This window comes from Gallinula chloropus (genome assembly GCF_964237585.1).
Source record: "Gallinula chloropus genome assembly, chromosome: 1".
NCBI classification, from domain to species: domain Eukaryota; kingdom Metazoa; phylum Chordata; class Aves; order Gruiformes; family Rallidae; genus Gallinula; species Gallinula chloropus.
This window is the reverse complement of record NC_140085.1, coordinates 85,195,110-85,214,348: the sequence shown is the minus strand read 5'-3', so window position 1 is coordinate 85,214,348 and position 19,239 is coordinate 85,195,110. Positions and strand designations below refer to the sequence as shown.

The following is a 19,239-nucleotide window of genomic DNA, read 5'->3' as shown; positions in this document are numbered from 1 at the left end:
GTTTAAAAAAATAAGGTTATTTGTAACATCAACCTCAGCTGTAGGAACCTTCCCTGGCCCTGGGGGAACTCCTGTGGCCCAATCCAGCGCTGCACAGATCACCGGGCAGCAGGAAAGACCAACCCCTCTCCCTTGAGTGCACAGCAGAGCTGCAGCAATTAAAGGGTATTTTTGCCAGCAGTGGGTTCTTGGGTCTTCTTTCATAATTCCCATGTCACATTGTCACATTTGTAGCTACACAGAAAGGCCACAAGGCTGTTTTCTAGAAGAAAATAAAGCCTTGGGCTCAAACACCAAGCTCCTCCTCAGCAACTTCCCGAGGATGTGAAAGAGGTTACCTGATTCCACAGCAGGTACAGCGACCTTATCTGAAGGGAAAGACTGACCCAACAATTCTTTACAGTTCGTTTCTTTATTCAGTAAACATCTAGTTACAAGTTTCACAAATTAAAAAAGTGGAGGAGCTGAACAAGGAGGGGTTGGGGCAGGGCACAGGCTGATCCAGCTTTTGTTCTGCTCCTCCCTTCTCTAACACGCACGTCCTTCTGCTTCTCCGTAGCTGCACCAAGGAGCAGGAGGGGAACTGCAGCCTCTGTTCCCCTGAGGGGACCAGCAACAGGGTTCTAGAAGAATTCCCTCATTTTTCTTTCACAGGGGACTAAACACAAAGTTCAGAACCAGCCCAACCCAGCACAGGAAGAGTGGAAAGGATCAAAGAGGCAAGGTGGCAGCTCCTTATGCCCACCACTACTGGCAGAAAGAACAGAACCAAGGGAGAGCAGAAAGGGAATGGGCAATTAATGCATTCCTTGCACATCAGTGAGATTCCCCATGCCCCACCGCAGCACCCAAATGGGGCAAAAAAAGAGCAATGCAGAAGATTAGTTGCTTGGTTTCAATTCTTAAGTGGAAGGGAGGTTAATACTAAATTTGAGGAGGGTCCAAGTGGTGCTTTGAAGGGGTTTCAGAGTTTCACTGTCTGTACCTAGGCAGGAGGGAAACAGAGAACATAAAGAGAGTAAGCAGTGACTAGAAAGCAGCACAGAAGACAAGGTCATGTTTAAACCTGATTTCTAAACATTTAAAAAAAGGGAAGAAGCCCCTTTTCAGGCACTACATCACGTCCCAGTGAATCCTATGCAAAACACAGGCCAGCAGATACCAGCACTTACTTATTTCTCAAACTAGACTGACAGCAAACAGTCTCAACATTCCATACAGTGACGGTATAAACACTGCAGATCCTGATCCTACATCATTTCATACCATTTCAACCACCTGTTAAGGCTGACACCATCGTCCTGGTTTTGGTCAGGATGGAGTTAACTTCTTTTGTAGCAGCGGATGGAATGCTGTGTTTGAGAGTTAAAATGAAAGCAGTGCTGGTAACACCCTGATGTTTTTAGTTGCTGTCAGACAGTCAAGGACTTTCTCAGCTCTTCATATTTCTCTATTAATGAGAAAGGAGGGGAGAAGCCAGGACAGGTGACCTAAACTGGCCAAAGAGAGTATTCCATGCCAATTACGTCCTGCCCAGGATATGGGGGGGCTGAGAGGAGGAGGGGGGAGGCTCCAGGACATGCGGGTTTTGGGGGGTCAGTTGGGTTGCGGGACGGCTCTGGGTGGCACGGCCTGAGCTGTGGGTTCGGTGGGAAACTGCATTGTGTATCAACAGCTTCATGTATTTTTTGCTCTAAAGTCCTGTTAGCATTGTTATATTTTATCTTTCTGCTATTTTAGTAAACTATCCTTATCCCAATCCATGGGCCTTTTGGTTTCTTGGTTTTGGGGTTGTTATTTCCCTTCCCTTGCCTCACCCCCCCCAGCCCCCTTCTCCCCCTCCTCTTTTCCTTTAAAGAGCAGGCAGCTGTGTGGATCTCGGCTCTCAGCCGGGGTAAAACCACGACAACCATGCTTTTTGTTGATGACAGAGCTAACCTCAACAGCTTCCACCTTCCAGCTGAGAATGGTATTTTCTCAAAATTTCACATCTTTCCTTACTCTCTAAATTAAGTAGGAAAATCCGTTTCCAACCAATACTTCAAAACAATGTAAGACTGGGACAACAAAAATAAGTAATCACACAGCTGGGAGGCAACCGTGCAGTGGGAGACAGTGGAAAAAAAACTTAAGACTTACAAGAGCGTGTAGGTAGATTTGGGGGTGGCCACACTGCACCCCCCACAAGGTCTGCTCTGGGTTCACCAGTCATACCGACGGGACTGTCTGGAGGGAGAATCCTCAGGGCCCTGGATCGCAAGGCGAGTCCCTTCAGCCCGGCGGCCGCTGCCGCCTTCATGACGCCGGTACTCCAGACCCCGCTGCGGCCGGAAGCGGGATGTCTCTCGCCTCCACTCATCATCAAAGGCAGCTGCATCGCCTATGTCAGGAAAGAACAAGCTCAGACATCGAGGAGGTGGGGAGGCAGCACCCAGATGTGCCACAAGGAGCAGACAGGCAGTACTCACTCTCATCCATGTTGATGTAGTCCTGCCTTTCCTCCTGGTCACCCGTGCGGTGGTTGCGGGACCGCTGCATGATGTGGGCCCGCTCCCTGATGTGGTGTCCAATCGACATCTGCTCCAAGCCACTGTCCGAGTCCCTCACGGTCCGTCTGGTCTCACGGATCTGAGGGCAGATTTCCATGCAGGATCAACATTTGAATCCCCTCTCCCAGCCTCATGAGGCGCTCCGACTCCTGCCCGCAGTATTTCAGTCGCACTGCCACCGCCACCACTCCCGACACGTCAGACACAACACTGCTGAAGAGGGCAAATGGATTTCCCCCCTGCCAGCAGTTCCCATCCCCTCCCAGTGGCCCTCAGCGTGGTTCAGTTAGTCACAGCACACTCCTCAAACCACAACTGACTGCAAAGCAGAAGTGCTGCGGGTGGCCAGCACAGAGCCACCACATGAAGCTTATCCACCCACAGCGAAACCAGTAGCAGCCTTGTGCTGGGAAGATGCAACTGCAGCCGCCTCCTTACCCCGCCAGGTGCCGAACGCATCTCTGACGTCTCTTGGTAGACTTTGGGCCCATCACCCAGGTTGGAATAGGAGATAACAGTTGAGGAGGTAAACGTCTGGCAGTTAGCACCACTCGTCATATGCTCCTGCATGAAGAAATGGGGGATGGTATGAAGAAGGAAGGGTGAGGGAAGAAGAGATGGCAGTGAATTCTCTCTATACGCAAGGAAGTAGGAAGAAGTGACACTAAGAACATAATCCCCACGGGTCCATCTTTCTGGATAATGCATTTTGCTGTTAAATGAACTCTTGTGTCTTGCTAAACAAGCCTACCCCCATACCTCCTTCCTCACCCATCTCTTCTCCCCACACTGAGAGCGTACGCACGTGTCTCAGGAACAAGCCCTCTGCCATGATGCCAGGCTGACAGGCTGTGCAGCCTGAGCACAGCCCATCCCATTGCAGCACAACGGGATGGGTGACATCAGAAGGGCTGGCCCGAGCACACTCAATTACTCCCATCAATACAGACTGGTTTACAGAGGGTTCTTACCATGTTTCCAATCATGTCATTCATCATCCCAAACATATCTATAAAGCCACCTGCCTGATAAAAATGAAAAGAGAATGCATGAATAGTCAGTTTGGAAAGACACAGGAGGGAAGAACAAACTTCCTGCAAGGGAGAAAAAACTGCTGCCTAAGTAAAAAACCCAACTCGTTCCCTCCCTTCAGCAGTGAAGGAAATAAGTGGATTTGGAGTTGCTGGTCTCTCCACTCTCTCAGGTTGCACTGTCCTGGCTCTCCACATCTCTGGATGTGGCAAAGGTTGTTCTTTTAGTTTGGGTCTGGCTCCTGATGCACTGGGGTTTGAGAGTCTGGGCACTGAGCAAAGCTGAGAGAAGAAATCTCAGGATGTTCACTGAACAGTGATCTTAACCACGGACAGCCACCCTCGATGTTCTCACCTCATCACTGTCAACTCTAATTTAAACTACAAGGAAGTTTCCATTAATCGTATCCTTTCTATGTTATTTTCCCTACAAACACCTGACTTTTTAATCTTGTAAACCTAAAGGCTGCAATAATCTACTGGGCCAGCAGGTCTCACAGGTTAATTGTGCAATAGGTAAACAAAATTACTATGTCAGTTTAAACTTGCTGGGTTTTTTTCCCCCCTCAAGTAGCCTCTTGCTCTTGTTTCCAGCAGAGCAGTACTCACACACAGTGTTATTATCCTTTGAAGTCTATCGGTTTGTATTCTTATTAATCCTTCTCTGAGCTACAATTCCAGGACGCTTAGCCTCTTTCACTGAGGCAATCCTGCAGAGCAAGGCAGCTGAAGTTGCTGGATCTGGAATAACCTATTTCCACCGTATTATTTTAGTAGATGATGGAGATCAGCATGCTCCAAGCACGGTGTTCTCTCATACACACACAGAGCCACTCTAATTCCTGTCCTGTTCACTCAGAGGAGTCTGCTGGCTTTTTCATCTGCCACCACTAGCAAAGGAGTTTCAATAATCACCTCTGCCTACTGATGGCCAAGTCTTCTCCTCCATTACCTCCAAGCAGATCTGCAGTCTCTTATTAACCTCATATGTCTGAAAAGAAGCTATCTGCTCTTCCCAGATACTAACTGTCCCAATTCCTATGAAATCTTGTGCAATAATAGCTTTAGGGCTCTTCTCTGCTCAAGATGCAAATATAAATCTCCCCATACAGAGTTAGAATCTCTCCTCTAAAACAGCTCACAGAGTAAACTAAAACATTAGAGGGAAAACAAGGGAAAGGCATGATGTCATACAGCAACTCAGTAAGAGAGGTACAAGAGAAAACTGTTGCCTCCAGTTCCAGCTCAATACCCTCCTCCGTATTGTTTACTATAGATCTAGAGCACATTCTGGTCTGTTTGCACCTTCCAACCCTCACTACCTGTCAGGATAGATGGTCTTGTTCAGAGACAGAGACATTTTTGCATCGGTTGCACAGATAAATCTCAGTACGAAGCCACTACTTAGAAAGCCTCTAATCTGAGAAAAACAGAGAACTTACCATGCCAAGCATCCCAAAGGGTGAAACAGCTCCTGCCTGCCAGGACAACAGAAGAAGAGAACACAGAATGACCTTGCAACAGCCAAACACTGCATCCTCCACAGAACACCCTCGTCCTTCTCAGAAATGTAACTAGGAACATTCAGGCCCAACAAACAGATCAGGAAACCACCTCAGGGACTCACAGCGGTTCAAACCATATTATCTCTAGCAAACCAGTTAGAAGGTGATGCCCCCCTAAATTTCTCCCAGTTGAGTTACATACTTGAGAAATAACAAGTATTTCTTTCCTCCCTCCCATTCAACCTAGAAACAGTTGTGTTCAGTGTATTAATGCACACCGAGTAAAGAAAAGGATAAATCCTGTGCCCACCACCCACATAAAAGGCAAGGGGCATGCCCAAGCCAGCAATGGTGTAAGATGGAACCTAACAAGGCAGTTTAAGGAATGCTATCCTGTACTCAGCCCCTTTTACCTGCATCCTACGGCCAGCCTGGCGAGCCCCAGGTGTAGTCCCATCGGTGATGCCAAGGAGCGGGCCGAACCCGAAACTTCCGGAAAGCATGCGGTTCATGTGCTGCCGGTGGATGGCAAAGGGGTCCCTTTCGGAACGGGGTGAAGAACAGTGTTAGGAAAGGGATGACAGAAAACAAGTGCAATCCACACATTCTGCCTTTTGAGCTTCTTTTATGTAACTGTGCATTCCTTTCCTCGCTGAAAATCTAGAATGCCAAGAATGCAGCATTGCTTACGGTGATCCTTGGGGTGGGAAGGGACATCTGGATCCCATCGCGTTTCCCGCACTGGAAGGTGTTACACCACAGAAGCCCTCTCAGGCACTATTTGATGTCTGCTCAGAAGCAGTTTGCTGTTCTGCTCCGCCCAGTGCCCTCTCACCCCTCCACACACACGTGCACAAACACACTCAAACGCCAGAGTGAAACCACCAGGATGGATTGTACGGCCTGGCACTGTGTGACACCCCCCTGCCCCAAGGAACCTTCATCTGATGTTCTCCTACAATGTGCACACTGGCCAAGAAGTTGAAGCCACACGCTGCTTTTGTAGATCCGAGAGCGAAAGGGGGGGTGCCTAACCCGCTTCCCTTCCTTTCCCTCTCTGCAGCCTCAACTTTGAGGGCTGTACACACACACGCTGGAGGAGCAAGGAGAGAAAAAGAATAAGGGCAAACGGTCCCAGAATACAGTGGCCACAGTAAATAAAAAATCTGGGCAATACCATAACATTTCTCCACACATCTTCTAGCTTGCATGTACACCTCTTGAGTGTGAAAAACCTCAACAGCATAGAACATCCCTGAGATCACAGAAGCACCTACTACAAACTAATACTTTCCTGTCTCTACTGAAAATACTTCCCATAATAAAAGGCAGACTCATACCTGCCACATCAGTGAGAACACGCAGTCATTCTGTGACTAACTGGGACATGAACGTCTCCTGTAATTTCTTGCTTATTGTCAATTGAATAAGCAAAAACCAGATTTTATTCTTCTACATAAAATTAATTCCACCAAATTTCTAGTAGTGCCATGCTTAACATAATGAAGTTCTTACTATACGAACAGTGCATTCCTTATCTGCCTTGGCAAGAACTGCCAGCTTAGTTTCATTGCCAAAATTTATCAGTAACACCCAATTTCTGGACTGTAGACAGAAACAAAAACATTCAGTAAAAGGAAACCCAGGAAGGGTTCTTGGAACGTGTGTTAGATTTGAGGACTTGTATTTCAAAACTACTTGTTGTCTTCTCTTTACTGAGTTCCATGCAACTTGACAACTACTTTAGCAGTCTTCTCCAGCTCCACTAACGATTCCCCGCGCAGCACGGCAGAAAACACCGGTCAGGGAGGTAGATTTCATCTATCTGAGCTGAAGCCCTGCTTTGCATAAGAAAAGAAGCAAACCCTTACACAAAGATTAGGCATCCCGGCCCCTCTCTTCCTCCTCTCAGACAGCCGCGACGATGCCCCTTTCGGCCTACTTTTATTTAATTACGCTTTCCCCCTAAACCGTGCTCGAATAACACAGAAACCAGACCAGCGCGAACCAGGCTATTCCCCGCGCTGCTTCTCAAGGCTCCGTCCGCCTTTTCCTCCCGACAGCTGCTGCGCTGCGGTATTTCCCGCAGCCCTGGAGGCCCTCTGCCCGCCCATTCGGCGGCGAGGCCAGCGCACACCTTGTCCCCCCGGCGAAGGTCTGTGCCGCAGCCCCCCTCTCATGCCGTGCCGCCCCCCCTCCCCCGGAGGATGCCCAGCTCCACTCACATGGCAAACATGGGGTCCTCCGGCTCGCCATCCCTCATCAGCCGGAACATGCTTCCCTCGGGCGGGGGCGGCCTCTGCGGAGGGGAGAAGGGGCGGGAAGGGGGGGGGTGGTGAGCACAGGCGAGGCAGAGGGCGGGGAGGGGACGAGCAGCGAAGCCGCCCCCCCGCCCCGCCCTCATCCCAGGGCGCCTCGGCTCGCTCGCTGCCCCCGCGGCGCCCTAGGCCGCGACTCCCAACCCCCACCACCCCCCGCCCGCCCCACGGCGGCCCTGCCGGCCACGGGCCCAGGCCCCGCCCCCGGGCCCATCCGCCGCGCCCCTTCCCTTGCCTGCAGGCGCGCCGGTGGGTGCCGAGCAGCGGGCGCGGCCCTTCCCCCTCCGCGGCAGCAGAACGCCTGCGAGCCGCTCACACCTCCGCTCCCATCGCGGCCCGGGACCGCGCTCGCCGCTGCCGCCCCGCCCGCCGCGGCCGGCTCGCCCCGCGCATGCGCACCCACCCCGGCCCGAGCAGGGGACGCACTCGGCGGGGGAAGGCGGCAGGGGGAACAAGGGGGGGGGGAGGGGGGGACTCTCGCGCCCCGCCTCTCGCGCCGCCGTGTGCGCGCGCCCCAAAGCTCGGCCGGGGCCGGAAGGGATAACTCGGCAGAGCGCCCCCTGGCAGCCGCCGGGCGGGAGCCCGCGCCGCCCTGCTCGGCGGAGGCGGCTGCCCCGGGAGCGAGCGGCGGTGGGGGGGGGGACACACTCCTTCAGCCCACCTTAACGTCTGGGAGGCCTCTGCTAACGGCCCCCGGCCCAGCGCACAGCGGTGCCTGGCGGGTCCGAGAGCGAGCTGCAGCTGGCAGCGAGTGAAAACAGGCCCCGGCCACAAGGGGCCATTGTTCCTCGGGCTGAGGCGGCGGCGGGCGGGTACAGGTTGATGACAGGTTGGCCGTGAGCCAGCGGTGTGCACTGGGGGCTGAGAGGGCCAATGGGATCCTGGGGTGCATCAAGAGGAGTGTGGCCAGCAGGTCGAAGGAGGTGATCCTCCCCCTCTACTCTGCCCTGGTCAGGCCCCACCTGGAGTATTGTGTCCAGTTCTGGGCTCCTTGGCATAAAAAAGACAGGGATCTCCTGGGGAGAGTCCAGAGAAGGGCTACAAAGATGATTAAGGGCCTGGAGCATCTCCCCTATGAGGAAAGGCTGAGTAAGTTGGGACTGTTCAGCCTTGAGAAGAGAAGACTAAGGGAGGACCTAATTGGAGTTTATAATTATCTGAAGCAGGGGATGCAGGGGGAATCAGCCAGCCCCTTTTCAGTGGTCTGTGGAGACAGAACAAAGGGCAATGGCTGCAAGTTGGAGCACAGGAAGTTCCACACCAACATGTGGAAGAACTTTTTCCCAGTGAGGGTGACAGAGCCCTGGGACAGGCTGCCCAGGGAGGTGGTGGGGTCTCCTTCTCTGGAGATATTCAAGACCCGCCTGGACGCCTATCTGAGTGATATGTCCTAGGGAGCTGCTTTGGCAGGGGGGTTGGACCCGATGATCTCTCGAGGTCCCTTCCAACACCTACAATTCTGTGATTCTATGTAGCTCGCGTCCCGCCTCGGTAAGAGGAGGGGTGGCCGAGGGGCGAGGTGAGCACTCGAAGGGCTTGAGCAAGAGGGCGGCTCTCCTCTGAGGCCGTGGGCTCTGCCGTGCTCGCTACGGAGGAGGTGCAGGTTGTCGCCCAGCAGCCCGCTTTAGCAGTCAACCCCAGCGGCTGGCAATGAGTTATTTCACTGCTGGAGTCTGCAGCTACGAGTGCGGGAACGGCACTAGAGCCCAGGCTTCCTGCCCAGCACGGGCACCTCAGGGGCACCCAACGATCTGTGTGCCTGTGCTGAGCACAGACGCAGCTTAAGCACACCGTGCTCTGCCCGGCAGAAACGGGGAGAGGACTTTGTAAGACGGCTGTGGGTCATTAAAGCCCCTGAGCAGCTGCTGGGACCCACAGACGAAGCACAGGTAGTCGGGTGTTCGTGCCTACAGCAGTGGTGGGGAGCCTCCGCCAGTCAGTGGGGTGACAGCCTCTGCCACCATCCCTGGGGAATGCTGGTTGCTTTCAGCTACCACGGGCTCCGCTGGATTAAAGGGAAGGGAGCGGGCTGACTCATAGCAGCTTGAGACCAGGGTGCGCTTCCTCAGTGGTGCTTTTGTTAACTGTTGCATCCTGTCTGTATGTGCGGGCGCCAGGCTGAGCCTGGAAATAGCAGGTTGCAAGATGTGACTGAGAAACCAAACTCCAGGGTTGTGGCAGGAGCCATGTATGTCTAATAGAGGAAAACGACCTGGTAGCACACATGGAATGCGAGGTGTGCTGGGCAGTACTCCTTGCTACATCAGGTCTCAACACTGCTTGATGTCCTGAAAGAAGGGGAGGTCTCTCACTGTAGGCCTGTGCCTGTGCACGTGCACAGATGTTTGCCACTGCATCTGGCAATGCCTTCTTCAGAGGCTGAAACTACTGCCCACAGTGTGGAAGCTGCAGGCAGCACAAAAGTGCAGGACCGCGAGTGGAGACAGATCCTATGGGCAGGGCACGGGCTAAGCAGAGCCAGAGCTTTCAGGCAGTGCCCCTGAGGGAGGCTGTTCCTAGGGGAGCGGCCTGTCACCAGCTCTCCTGTCACCAGCTCAGAGCTGATGTGTGAGCACTGAAGTTCATACAGAGCCTCTGCTAGCACTGCCTTAGCCTGTCTGCTGCTTCTTTTGCAACCCTGAATCATCCATCCTTCAGAGACCTCCAGTTTGGAAAGCCTTTCCTGCTTGGTGTGTTTTTCTTTTGCTCTGACACAGAGCTGACCTCAAGTGGCAGGATTCAGAGGCAGGCAAAGGGCTTCCTGGGCAAGAATGTACACATCGGGGGTTTTTTAATTTCTCACCACCACCACTACACCCCCCCAACTATCTGGGATAAAATTATTTGCTGTCCCCTAGACACCAGTGATTTTCCCACTCCTGGCATGTCCTAGAGATGGCAGGACTCCTTTATTTTTTTCCAAATACTAAGTCAGGCATTGCCACCTTCCAGACACAGAGATAGGGAAGGAATAGAATGGAGTGTGGAACAAATAACTGCTTTGCAGATCCTTTTCCTATCCCTAATACTGTTCCTCTGCACATGGCAGGTAACCCAAAGGGCTGAGTTGATGAGACTGGAGGCTGAGGCTGTGAGTCCTAGTCGGTATTTCTGAGGCCTCCTAGCACTTGATGAACCTATGTTATCACAGACTACATTACCAGCTCAGCAAATCTTCAGGGAATCCAGCTTGCAAAGAATCGTGCTGGTGGCAAATGCTGGGTGAAATCCTGGAAGGAGGAATTGGAAACGCACCCTTTTCCTGGAAGATGGACAAGCCCAGAGCTCTGAGGAATGCAGAAGCTGTGTTATTACACTATTTGCAGGAGATGTTTCTGCATAGTACTCGCCACACCGCGTCTTTAATGTGTGCCAAGGGGATGGCCATTTGCTGGGTTAGAATAACAAAGCACACGGGGGTGTGAATGGAAAGCCAGACTCCCATCTTGCTCCTGTCACATTCTCTATTTAGGCTGTTTCTGTTTGCATCAGGAATAAAAGCCATTAACTGCATCTCTCCATTTCTTTCTTTCTTTCTTTTTTTTTTTTTAAATTAAGCTGCTCAAGTTGTGCTGGAGGCGGTGGAAGATGGGGGGGGGGGGGGGTGGGGGAACGAGAAGAAGAAGGAGCTCAGCAGGCAGCCAGGAGGAGGTGAGTGAAGGGCAAAATGGAAGAGGGATGAATGGCACCGCTGCTCTCAACTCCACCTTCTCCCGCCTACTGCCGGCTGCTGCCAGGCAGCCTGCCTCCCCCCCCACCCCCAGCATCCCCATCGCCCTTAGCGGCACCGTCAGCCAAAGGGGCAGCCACAGTGGAAGCGGTTTAAAAGCAAACAGAGTTATCACATGGAAAAGGTAAACAAACAACAGGCTGAAAAACCATGCCTTGTTACCTGCTACTTCCAGGGACCGATCATTTTGTCCAGAAAGACAGAAACGGCTTCCTAATGCGTCCAAATGTTCCAGGGTCCCTGTGGACGCCTGTAAAACAAAGAAATCCTCATTATCAGAAGTCAGAGCTACCCACAGCCATTTCCTCATTGGTTCCTTTCATCTGTGCCTCTTACGTAATCCTCACCCAACAGCTAACTCTGACCTCAGATGAAGGGCACCCTGAGTGAAGGATAGCTCTGATCTGATCTTCAAAGGTGACAATTCATATCTGGGATGCTACAGCCGGCTTGTGGTGGCTGCAGCCCGTGTTGTGGGGCAGCGATTACTTTCAGAATGTTTTGCTCCTGCTAAGAATGTGGCTGTCACACCAAGAGTGAAAATCACGACCCCCATCTGTGCTGTGTTAGCGAGGAGAGGTTCACAAAAATTGTGATTGAAAACCTCCCTCCCCTTTCCAGTCTTCTGACAAGCTCTGTCAGCCCTTGTCACTCCCTTCTGCTCCTCTTGCTTCCTCTCATCATGTTACCTTCCCCTGCTTCCCTGTCCTTCGCTTATTTAAATGTGTTGCCTCTCAGCAAGCCATTTGCCAATGCAAAGTTGGCTGGTGGTTGACTTCTTTGGTATTTCCTCTTGACTTCAGGATACAGCATCATGAAAGAAGGACAAAACATTATCTGCCTGGATTTGAATGGACACTGGGACAGAAAGATGAGCGGTCGGTGTGGATTAAATGCACAAATACATTCAAACACATTCCCTCTGCATATTGAGATTTTGCCAGTTTCACTTTAAATAAAAGGACGGACTCCTTGTTCTGAATTTATGCAAATCTAAGAAAAGTTAATGCAAATACACATCCTTCTGCTCTTTTGTTTTTCAACAAACAGCTCGGAAGAGTTCTGGAACCACTTACAAGTTAGCTCACCAAATAAAACTCTTAAAATGCCCAGTATTGCGTTTTGCTTCTGCTCAGAAAATGGCTGGGTTAGTTCAGCTTTCAACATAAACAACAAAGTCCCTGTCCCTCAGCAGAATGCAGCAACAAGACCAGCAAGGTATTAAAAAAAACAACCCTGCATAAATGCTTGCTTCTAGATGCATTGCACCCTGCTAGAAGCAGTACCGTGCACGAGAGCCGGGGCGCATAGGCAAGCGCGTGCGATGCTGCACACACGCCGCAGTAGAAGAGTACCATGCTTGCTGTACTCACAGAAGTAAATGCATGTAACAGAAAGGATGTCACACCAGAACAGGGTGTAGGTACTGCATCCAAACACAGGCACACGCCTCACAGACACAGTGCACAGCACAAAACTCGTAACTTATGGTGCTGAGAAAATGACATCCGTATTGTTCTCTGGGCTGCAGGCAGACACCGCCTGTTGTCTGTGTTCCTGCACAAAGACGTGTCGCAGAACTTCTGCACCTTTCTCATTTTGTCTAAGGACAGAAGGCTCTGGAAAGGATGGAGTATATTCTGCTGACTCTGCAAAGCAACTGGTGGCAAAGATTACAGAAGAGGCTGAAAAGGGATTCACATCTGCAGACCACACAATGAGCACACTGGTGTTTGCAACAAAGGGAAGGACACAGATGGGAGAGGGGAGAAGAGGAAAGCTGCAAGTGGATCCAGCAGACAAAATGCAGAATGGCACAAATCAGATGGAGGAGCGGGAGACACAGTAAAGAGTTAGGTGAGGCAGTTAAAGGATGTCCTTGGGGCTTGAGCGAAGCTGAGGGAACCTCACCATCAGGATCTGAAGGGCAAGACGAGTTGGGATGCAGAAATGGGCATGTCACAAGGGATGGAGTTTCACGTTGGATATAAGGGGACAAAACATACTTGATGCAGGCACGTGGGACAAAAGGGAACATGTGGATAACAAAGAGGGGAATGCGAGGTGAATTTTGTAGTTATGATGTAGTTATAGTGATAAAGGATGTCACAGAGAAACCAGGGAGGAGGCCACAGGAAGAACATTGCCATCAATACAGGCATGATGCAGAAGTTCAAAAGTCACAGATGAGGTACAAATTGCAAAGAGGACACAGTGGGGAATGTGGCAGGGAAAATGTGAGGCTGCACACTGCGAGTGTGAAGGGGAGGGGAGATGTCACAGGTGGCCACAGGTCTGACCACGCAGCCCCATGCTACAGGCTGTTGGAAACACATTTCCCTTGCACAAACAGGTGTTTGTCTATTTGCCTCTGCCCTGTCCACGTCAACAATGTACTTTGCACACAGCAACATCATTGGATGTAATCTTTGCTTTTTCTCCTCTAGGATGTTGTGCCGGGGCCTGTTTGTGCATTAATAAGAAAATGTTTCTGCCAAGGGATGCATGTTTTGGTGTAGTTCTGCATTTTCAGTAGCTGAACATGGAAAAGGATGGATGAAAAGGAAAAGGAAAGGATGAAAACCTTGGTCTGTGAGGAGAACAGCAGAGACATGTGTCTCTTGACATGCAGAAGCAGAAACATCTGTCTGCTTTACAGAATTTTTTTTTCTTCTTTTTTGGTGGTAGCTCCAGAAATTAAGATTTTCTTCTTGCAGAAAAGAGGGATGAAAGGGGCACTGGAAACCAACCAGGGATTGAATGCTGACAGCAGCGAGACCTGACAAGATGACATGAGGGGCCTTATAGAACAGAAGAGGGAAAAAAATCATGCATGTCTTTTCATTATTTATTTCAGTACTAGTCTAGATCTGTAGCTGTGCATCTGGGCTACATGACAGTTTCTTTGGGGCAGGCACTACACAGTGTGTGTAGCTAGGAAAGACCGTGTATGAGTCAGATCATCTGAAAGAAGCACCCGTAACTCCAGAAGAGATGACAAGGTGGGGAGTCCCTCCCTCTCTGTCCCACAAATTAAGTCTCTATCCAGTCTCTTTCATCCTTTCCTTCAGGAGACACCTGCCTCCTCTGGTCCACAGGTACCAATCACTTTTTCTATCAGATGCTCGAGCCGAGGCACCTTCGATTAAACTCAACAGCTCCAGCTGTAAACCCCGACTCCGTGCCGAGGCAGGGCAAGGGCTCGCATGCCCGAGTTTTCCAGCCAGCTGGATCTCACCTCGCAGCCGTTAAGAGCTGCTGCGTGCACAGGTACATGTACCGGCACGCTGGGCCCTGCGCGCGGGCTTGCAACCGCAGGCAGAGTTTTGCGTGCGCGCCTGTGACTAAGAGCGGGACAACGCGCATCCTTCTGGGAAGGTGAAGGCAACTGGGCCGCCCCGACCCACTCGAGCTGACGAACAGGCCCGAAGCACGGCTGCCAGGGCATCCTTAGCGAGCAGCGAGCCCCCGCGGCTGCAAGACGCGACCTGCCGTTCTGCAGGGACACCGTTTGCTTAAAGCGGGCCGCAGAGCCAGGCGGGCGGGGATCCTTCGCAGCGGGCCGCCCGCCCCCTGCCCGGAGGCCCCGCCGCCAACACCCCCCCCGCGGCCGGCGGGGCTCGGGCGCTGCGGCAGGCGGCAGGGGTCAGTGTTGCACACCGTATGCTGCCCGGCCAGGCCTCCTCCTCGCCCCGCCTCGCAGCCGGGGCGGGCAGCACCAGCGGGTCACTGTTAGCGCTTCGCGCCGCCGAGCGATCGCCGCGGAACCGGGGTTCCTGCGGCAGGACCCGCCGCGCTACCGTGGGGCGGCACGCAGGGCTCGGGGACACCGAGGGCTCCCACAGCTCAAGCGCCGGATGCGCACAAGGGCCCCGCGCCGCTTCAAAACGGGCCGTTTCCCCGCACAAGCCGCTGCGGACCCCGGCCAGGAGCCGCTCCGCCCCGCGGGGCAGCTGCCGCAGCCGCAGGACAGGCCAGCGCTGGGCGGGAGCGGGTCTGGCAGCGCCGCGCCCCGGCTGCCCTGCCGTCTCGCTCCCTCGCGCACCTTCCCCGCCGCCCCACGTGCGGCAACTCCTCCCACTCCCTTGCAGCAACCATCACTACTCCCCCGTCCCCGCGAGCCTACGCTCGGCAGCCAATACAAACCTTGTTGCCAGGCAGACGTCTCATTTGAATAGCCCAATCAGGAGCGCGTCCATTACTCCCTCCTTATATGGGGAACGGGGATGCGCCCGCTAACCCTCTTTCCGCCCCCCCCCCCCATCCCCCTCCTTCCAACCGCCTGGTCGACGCGCGCGGCGGCCAGGCCCCACCCTCACCACCCGCCGGAGCGCGGGAAAAGCGGCCTCGCTCCTGCCCCGCCCCCCCCCAGCGGGCTCAGGCGCGGGGGCCCAGCGGAGGGGAGGGCCGGGCCGAGTCGAGCCGTGGGGCGGCCGGGAGGAGCCCCGCCGCCGGGATCGCTTCCAGCGGGAGGGAAAAGAGGGAGGGAGGGAGAGCGGGCAGCTGGAGTGGAAAATTCCAGGCAGGAGGCCGCGTGAGCCCGGCCGTCGCCAGCGCTACCCTCCCACACGCCCCATCCGCGCCACTCCTCGCCCACCCCGGGTTCCTATACGCGGGGGACGGCCAGGCTGTACGAGTGGCTGCCCTCCCCCCCCGGCCCCCCGCAGTACTACAGGGGCGGTGGGCAGGGGGCTCCGCTGCCCCCGGGCAGTGCCCGAGGCCGCGCGAATCGGTGAGGAGAGCGAAGCGGCGCTTTGAGCTTCGCGCCCCTGGCTGGCCTCGACGGGCCGTGGGAGGAGGGCGGGGGGTAGGCGGCACCTCGGCGGGGGCGGCGGTGCGCCCCCCTCTACTGAGCGGCCGCCGGCCCTCACGGAGCGCCGAGCGCACATTGTTCTCGCAGCCGCGCTCCCCCCAGCGCGGCGCGGCCCGTCCCTCTCCCCTCCCTCCTCCGCCTCCCGTCCCTCTCCCCTCCCTCCCCAGGTCCCTCCTTCCCTCGTCACCGGGCGGTGTATAAATCCCCTTCCCCGGCGTATCCCCCCACCGCGGGAAGACCCTGGTACTTTGGCCCCTGGGGCGGGAGCCCGCTGCCGCCTCCAAACCGCTGGAACTTTGCGCTCCCCGCCGCTGACTCAACCCCCCCTTTCCCCCACCCCAGCTGCGGGGTCCTTTCGGACGGTTCCCACCGGCCTCTTCCCCTCACTACCCGGGCCAGGATGTCGGAAAAACGCGCCGAGGAGGCGCCGGCGGAGCTGAGCGCTAAGGTGAGACCCTTTCCCGCCGCGTTCCGGACAGCGAGCTCCCCGGGAGGGCAGCGAGGGGGGGTGGGGTGGTTGTGATGGGGCGGGGGGGAGGGGGGTGCGCTACTGTGGGAAGAAGGACACCGGGCCCCCCGCTCGTCAGTGCGCGGGGCGGCACGGCGGCGCGTGATATACCCAACCGGCGGGGGGCGCACGAGGGCGCTCGCGCCGCCCGGCCAATGGGGGGCGGGGGCGGGGCGGGGGGTGCCCCCCCCGCCCCGCCCCCGCCCCCCATTGGCCGGGCGACGCGAGCGCGCTGGGTTCCGCGTTGGGCGGGGAGGAGGGCGGGGAGGGAGGGGGGGGAATTGGAGGTGGCTCTGGCGGGTCAGCCGTCAGGGCGGGCTGGTGGCGGCGGCGGGGCGGCGGCCCCCGGGGCGACAAGGTTCTCCCGAGCAACGTTAAAACTCGGCGGCTCGCCTTTCCCCCCACGTGTGCTGCGGCCCGAAAGTTGCTCGGGGGCGTTTCCGCCGCTTTTCCCCCTTTGTCACGGAGGGGCAGGTTCAGCCCCTCAGGCCGCCTCGCGCCCTGCTTCTGCACCTCCCCTTGAACCCTCTTTGTTTGAGCGTCCCCATCTTTTAACACGCCTCGCTGCTGACCCCTGGAATGTTGAGGGGTTTTGGGGTTGTTTTTTTTTATTTTTTCCCCCCTCATCTTGCGTATAGGAAATGAAGGAAAAGAAGGAAAAAGCTGAGGAGAAAACGGTCCACAAGGAGAAGAAGAAGGAGATAGTAGAGGTGAGGCCCTGCCGGTTTAGAGGCGTCTAGGAGCTTTTTCTGAGGGCTGACTAGCCTGGCTCACTGTGGGTAATTAATACGAAGAGAATATAGGAGATCAAGAAACAGGCCAGGCCAGTGAAGCTCATAAGGGAGAGGGGCAAATGCACAGCAAGCTATAGGGTCATTGTGGAGGATGAGCCTTGAAGGACTCAGCATAGTCAGCGTTGCCCAATGTGAAGCAAAAAGATCTGAAAAGGGAATGGCGTCAAGGGCAAGTAGGAATTTAGAGAAGGTGGCAAAGGAGACATGGTCCTGCACCTACTGAAGTATCCTGAGGTGCATAAGGAGATGAGGAGTGTTGGGGGATGCAACAGTAAGAAAATGCACAGATTGATGAAGGTCAGAAGGAATCTGGGAGCAGATGTACTGTGAGCACAGGCTAAGTCATTATTAGCCTGTAGCCAGAGGGATGCTCTGATTGCTGGGATGGTGGCAGCTTGTCAGGATGTAAGCTTGTGGAAGGAGGTTCATATTGGTGGGTAAAGACTAGAAAGAAGTCTGTCTGGGAAGAGGGTTTCCGCTGTGAGGCACAGTTGGGATGGTGGGAATTGACAGTGTGAGTAACAGTGCGGAGGTCACTCAGTTGACAGTGCACATCTAAGGCTGGAGTACAAAGTGGCTTGAATTGTGGAGATTGCATTTACAGCAAAGAGCACATACAAATGTCATCCTGACACCATTTTCTGCTCTGACAAATTTATTTTCCTCAGGATGAGGAAAACGGAGCTGAAGAGGATGATGAAGAGAATCCTGATGACGTGGATGAAGAAGAAGGTGGTGATGAGGATGAAGGTAGGAATAGTTGGTACAGAAAGACTAGGAGGATTGAAGCTTGGGTGAATGAAAGATCATGGAAGGAAATTGCTCCTCTGACTGTGAGATTATGTTTCCCTTAGTGGTGCTTCAGCTAACCCGTGATTTCCTCTCTTTCTTGTGCTTAGAAGGAGATGAGAATGGGCAAGAGCAGGATGGTCATGCAGAAAAAAGATCTGCAGAGGAGGAAGAGGTGAGTGATAGTGTGAGAGTACTGGCAGTAAGAAGGAACTAGGTTACCCGCTATGTGATGGTCAAATCTGTGTGGTTGATAGACCATCTCAGATTTGCCGTGGGTCTTGTTGCCTCAGCAGCAGATGGGTAAACAAATGTGCTGTGGCAAGGGGATAATAAACCCTGGTACGCTCCTTGTAGGGTGCAGGTCCTTCCACTAGCAGTCACAGCGCTGAGTGTTTGAGATTCATGGTGTTAGAGATTGTGCTGGAACACAACCCCTCAAACACATGTGACTTCTGAGCTTCAGGCAGAAGGTGAACTTGTAAGGGTGGCTCTCAGGGTCTGTCTGAAGTGATGCAAGCCCAGATTTTTTACACATCACAAAAGTATCAGAATGAGTATCCTTCCAAATGGAACTGTCCATGTCTTAACTATGACCATCAACTGAGTAGTTGTATCAGTTACTCAAAGACCTTTTAAAGAGGATCTTGTTGCAAGCCAAACAGAGATTTTCTTTTGGAGGAAAGAGCAGCAGTAAGAATTTTGTGGAGAAATGACATGCCTTGGTGTGGTGGCTGATGGTAACTGCTTTCTTTCCTTCTCTGTGCCCTTCGTAGGATGAAGTGGATCCAAAGAGACAGAAGACAGAAAATGGGTCTTCAGCTTGAGTCCTCCCCTCCCATCTCCTGCGTTCCGTCCATCTCTCCTCCTCCATTCCAACCTGTGCTTGCACTGTCCATTAGCCTCCGGCTTCACACAATCTCAGATGAGGAAAGATTAGAAATACTCTCCAACAGGGAAGACAGCAGTTTCCTTTTCGCCCAAAGATCTAGACCAGCTGTGATACTCCCCAGCTGAAATTATTCCAGCCCCCCACATCCCTTCAGCTGCGCCCCACTTACAGATGATCCTCTTCCCACAAGAATCTCAGTTTCCTGGAGCCCAGCACGTAACCTTGCTGGGCTCCTCGCATGGCAAGCACCTCTCCTTCCCTTTTCACTTGCCTCCCCTTTTTTTTTGGCACTGGTCAGACTGAGATTCTT

The 19,239-nt window shown here is 53.8% G+C and overlaps 2 protein-coding genes across 2 annotated transcripts; one reads left to right on the top strand and one right to left on the bottom strand.

The window, feature by feature from the left end:
• Window positions 1–393: 393 nt before the first annotated feature.
• On the bottom strand, window positions 394–7,784 carry MLF2 (myeloid leukemia factor 2). The gene is made up of 9 exons (XM_084273340.1): window positions 7,639–7,784; window positions 7,311–7,384; window positions 5,499–5,625; window positions 5,023–5,058; window positions 3,521–3,574; window positions 2,988–3,113; window positions 2,469–2,628; window positions 2,140–2,380; window positions 394–985 (listed from the first exon to the last, which is right to left on the bottom strand). The coding sequence occupies exons 2-8, from the start codon at window positions 7,358–7,360 to the stop codon at window positions 2,202–2,204; spliced, it is 732 nt and encodes a 243-aa protein (XP_084129466.1). The 5' UTR covers window positions 7,361–7,384; window positions 7,639–7,784; the 3' UTR covers window positions 394–985; window positions 2,140–2,201.
• An 8,412-nt stretch (window positions 7,785–16,196) lies between these two features.
• On the top strand, window positions 16,197–19,009 carry PTMS (parathymosin). The gene is made up of 5 exons (XM_084279624.1): window positions 16,197–16,394; window positions 17,093–17,164; window positions 17,917–17,998; window positions 18,148–18,212; window positions 18,814–19,009. The coding sequence occupies exons 1-5, from the start codon at window positions 16,347–16,349 to the stop codon at window positions 18,862–18,864; spliced, it is 318 nt and encodes a 105-aa protein (XP_084135750.1). The 5' UTR covers window positions 16,197–16,346; the 3' UTR covers window positions 18,865–19,009.
• The last annotated feature ends 230 nt before the right edge of the window (window positions 19,010–19,239 follow it).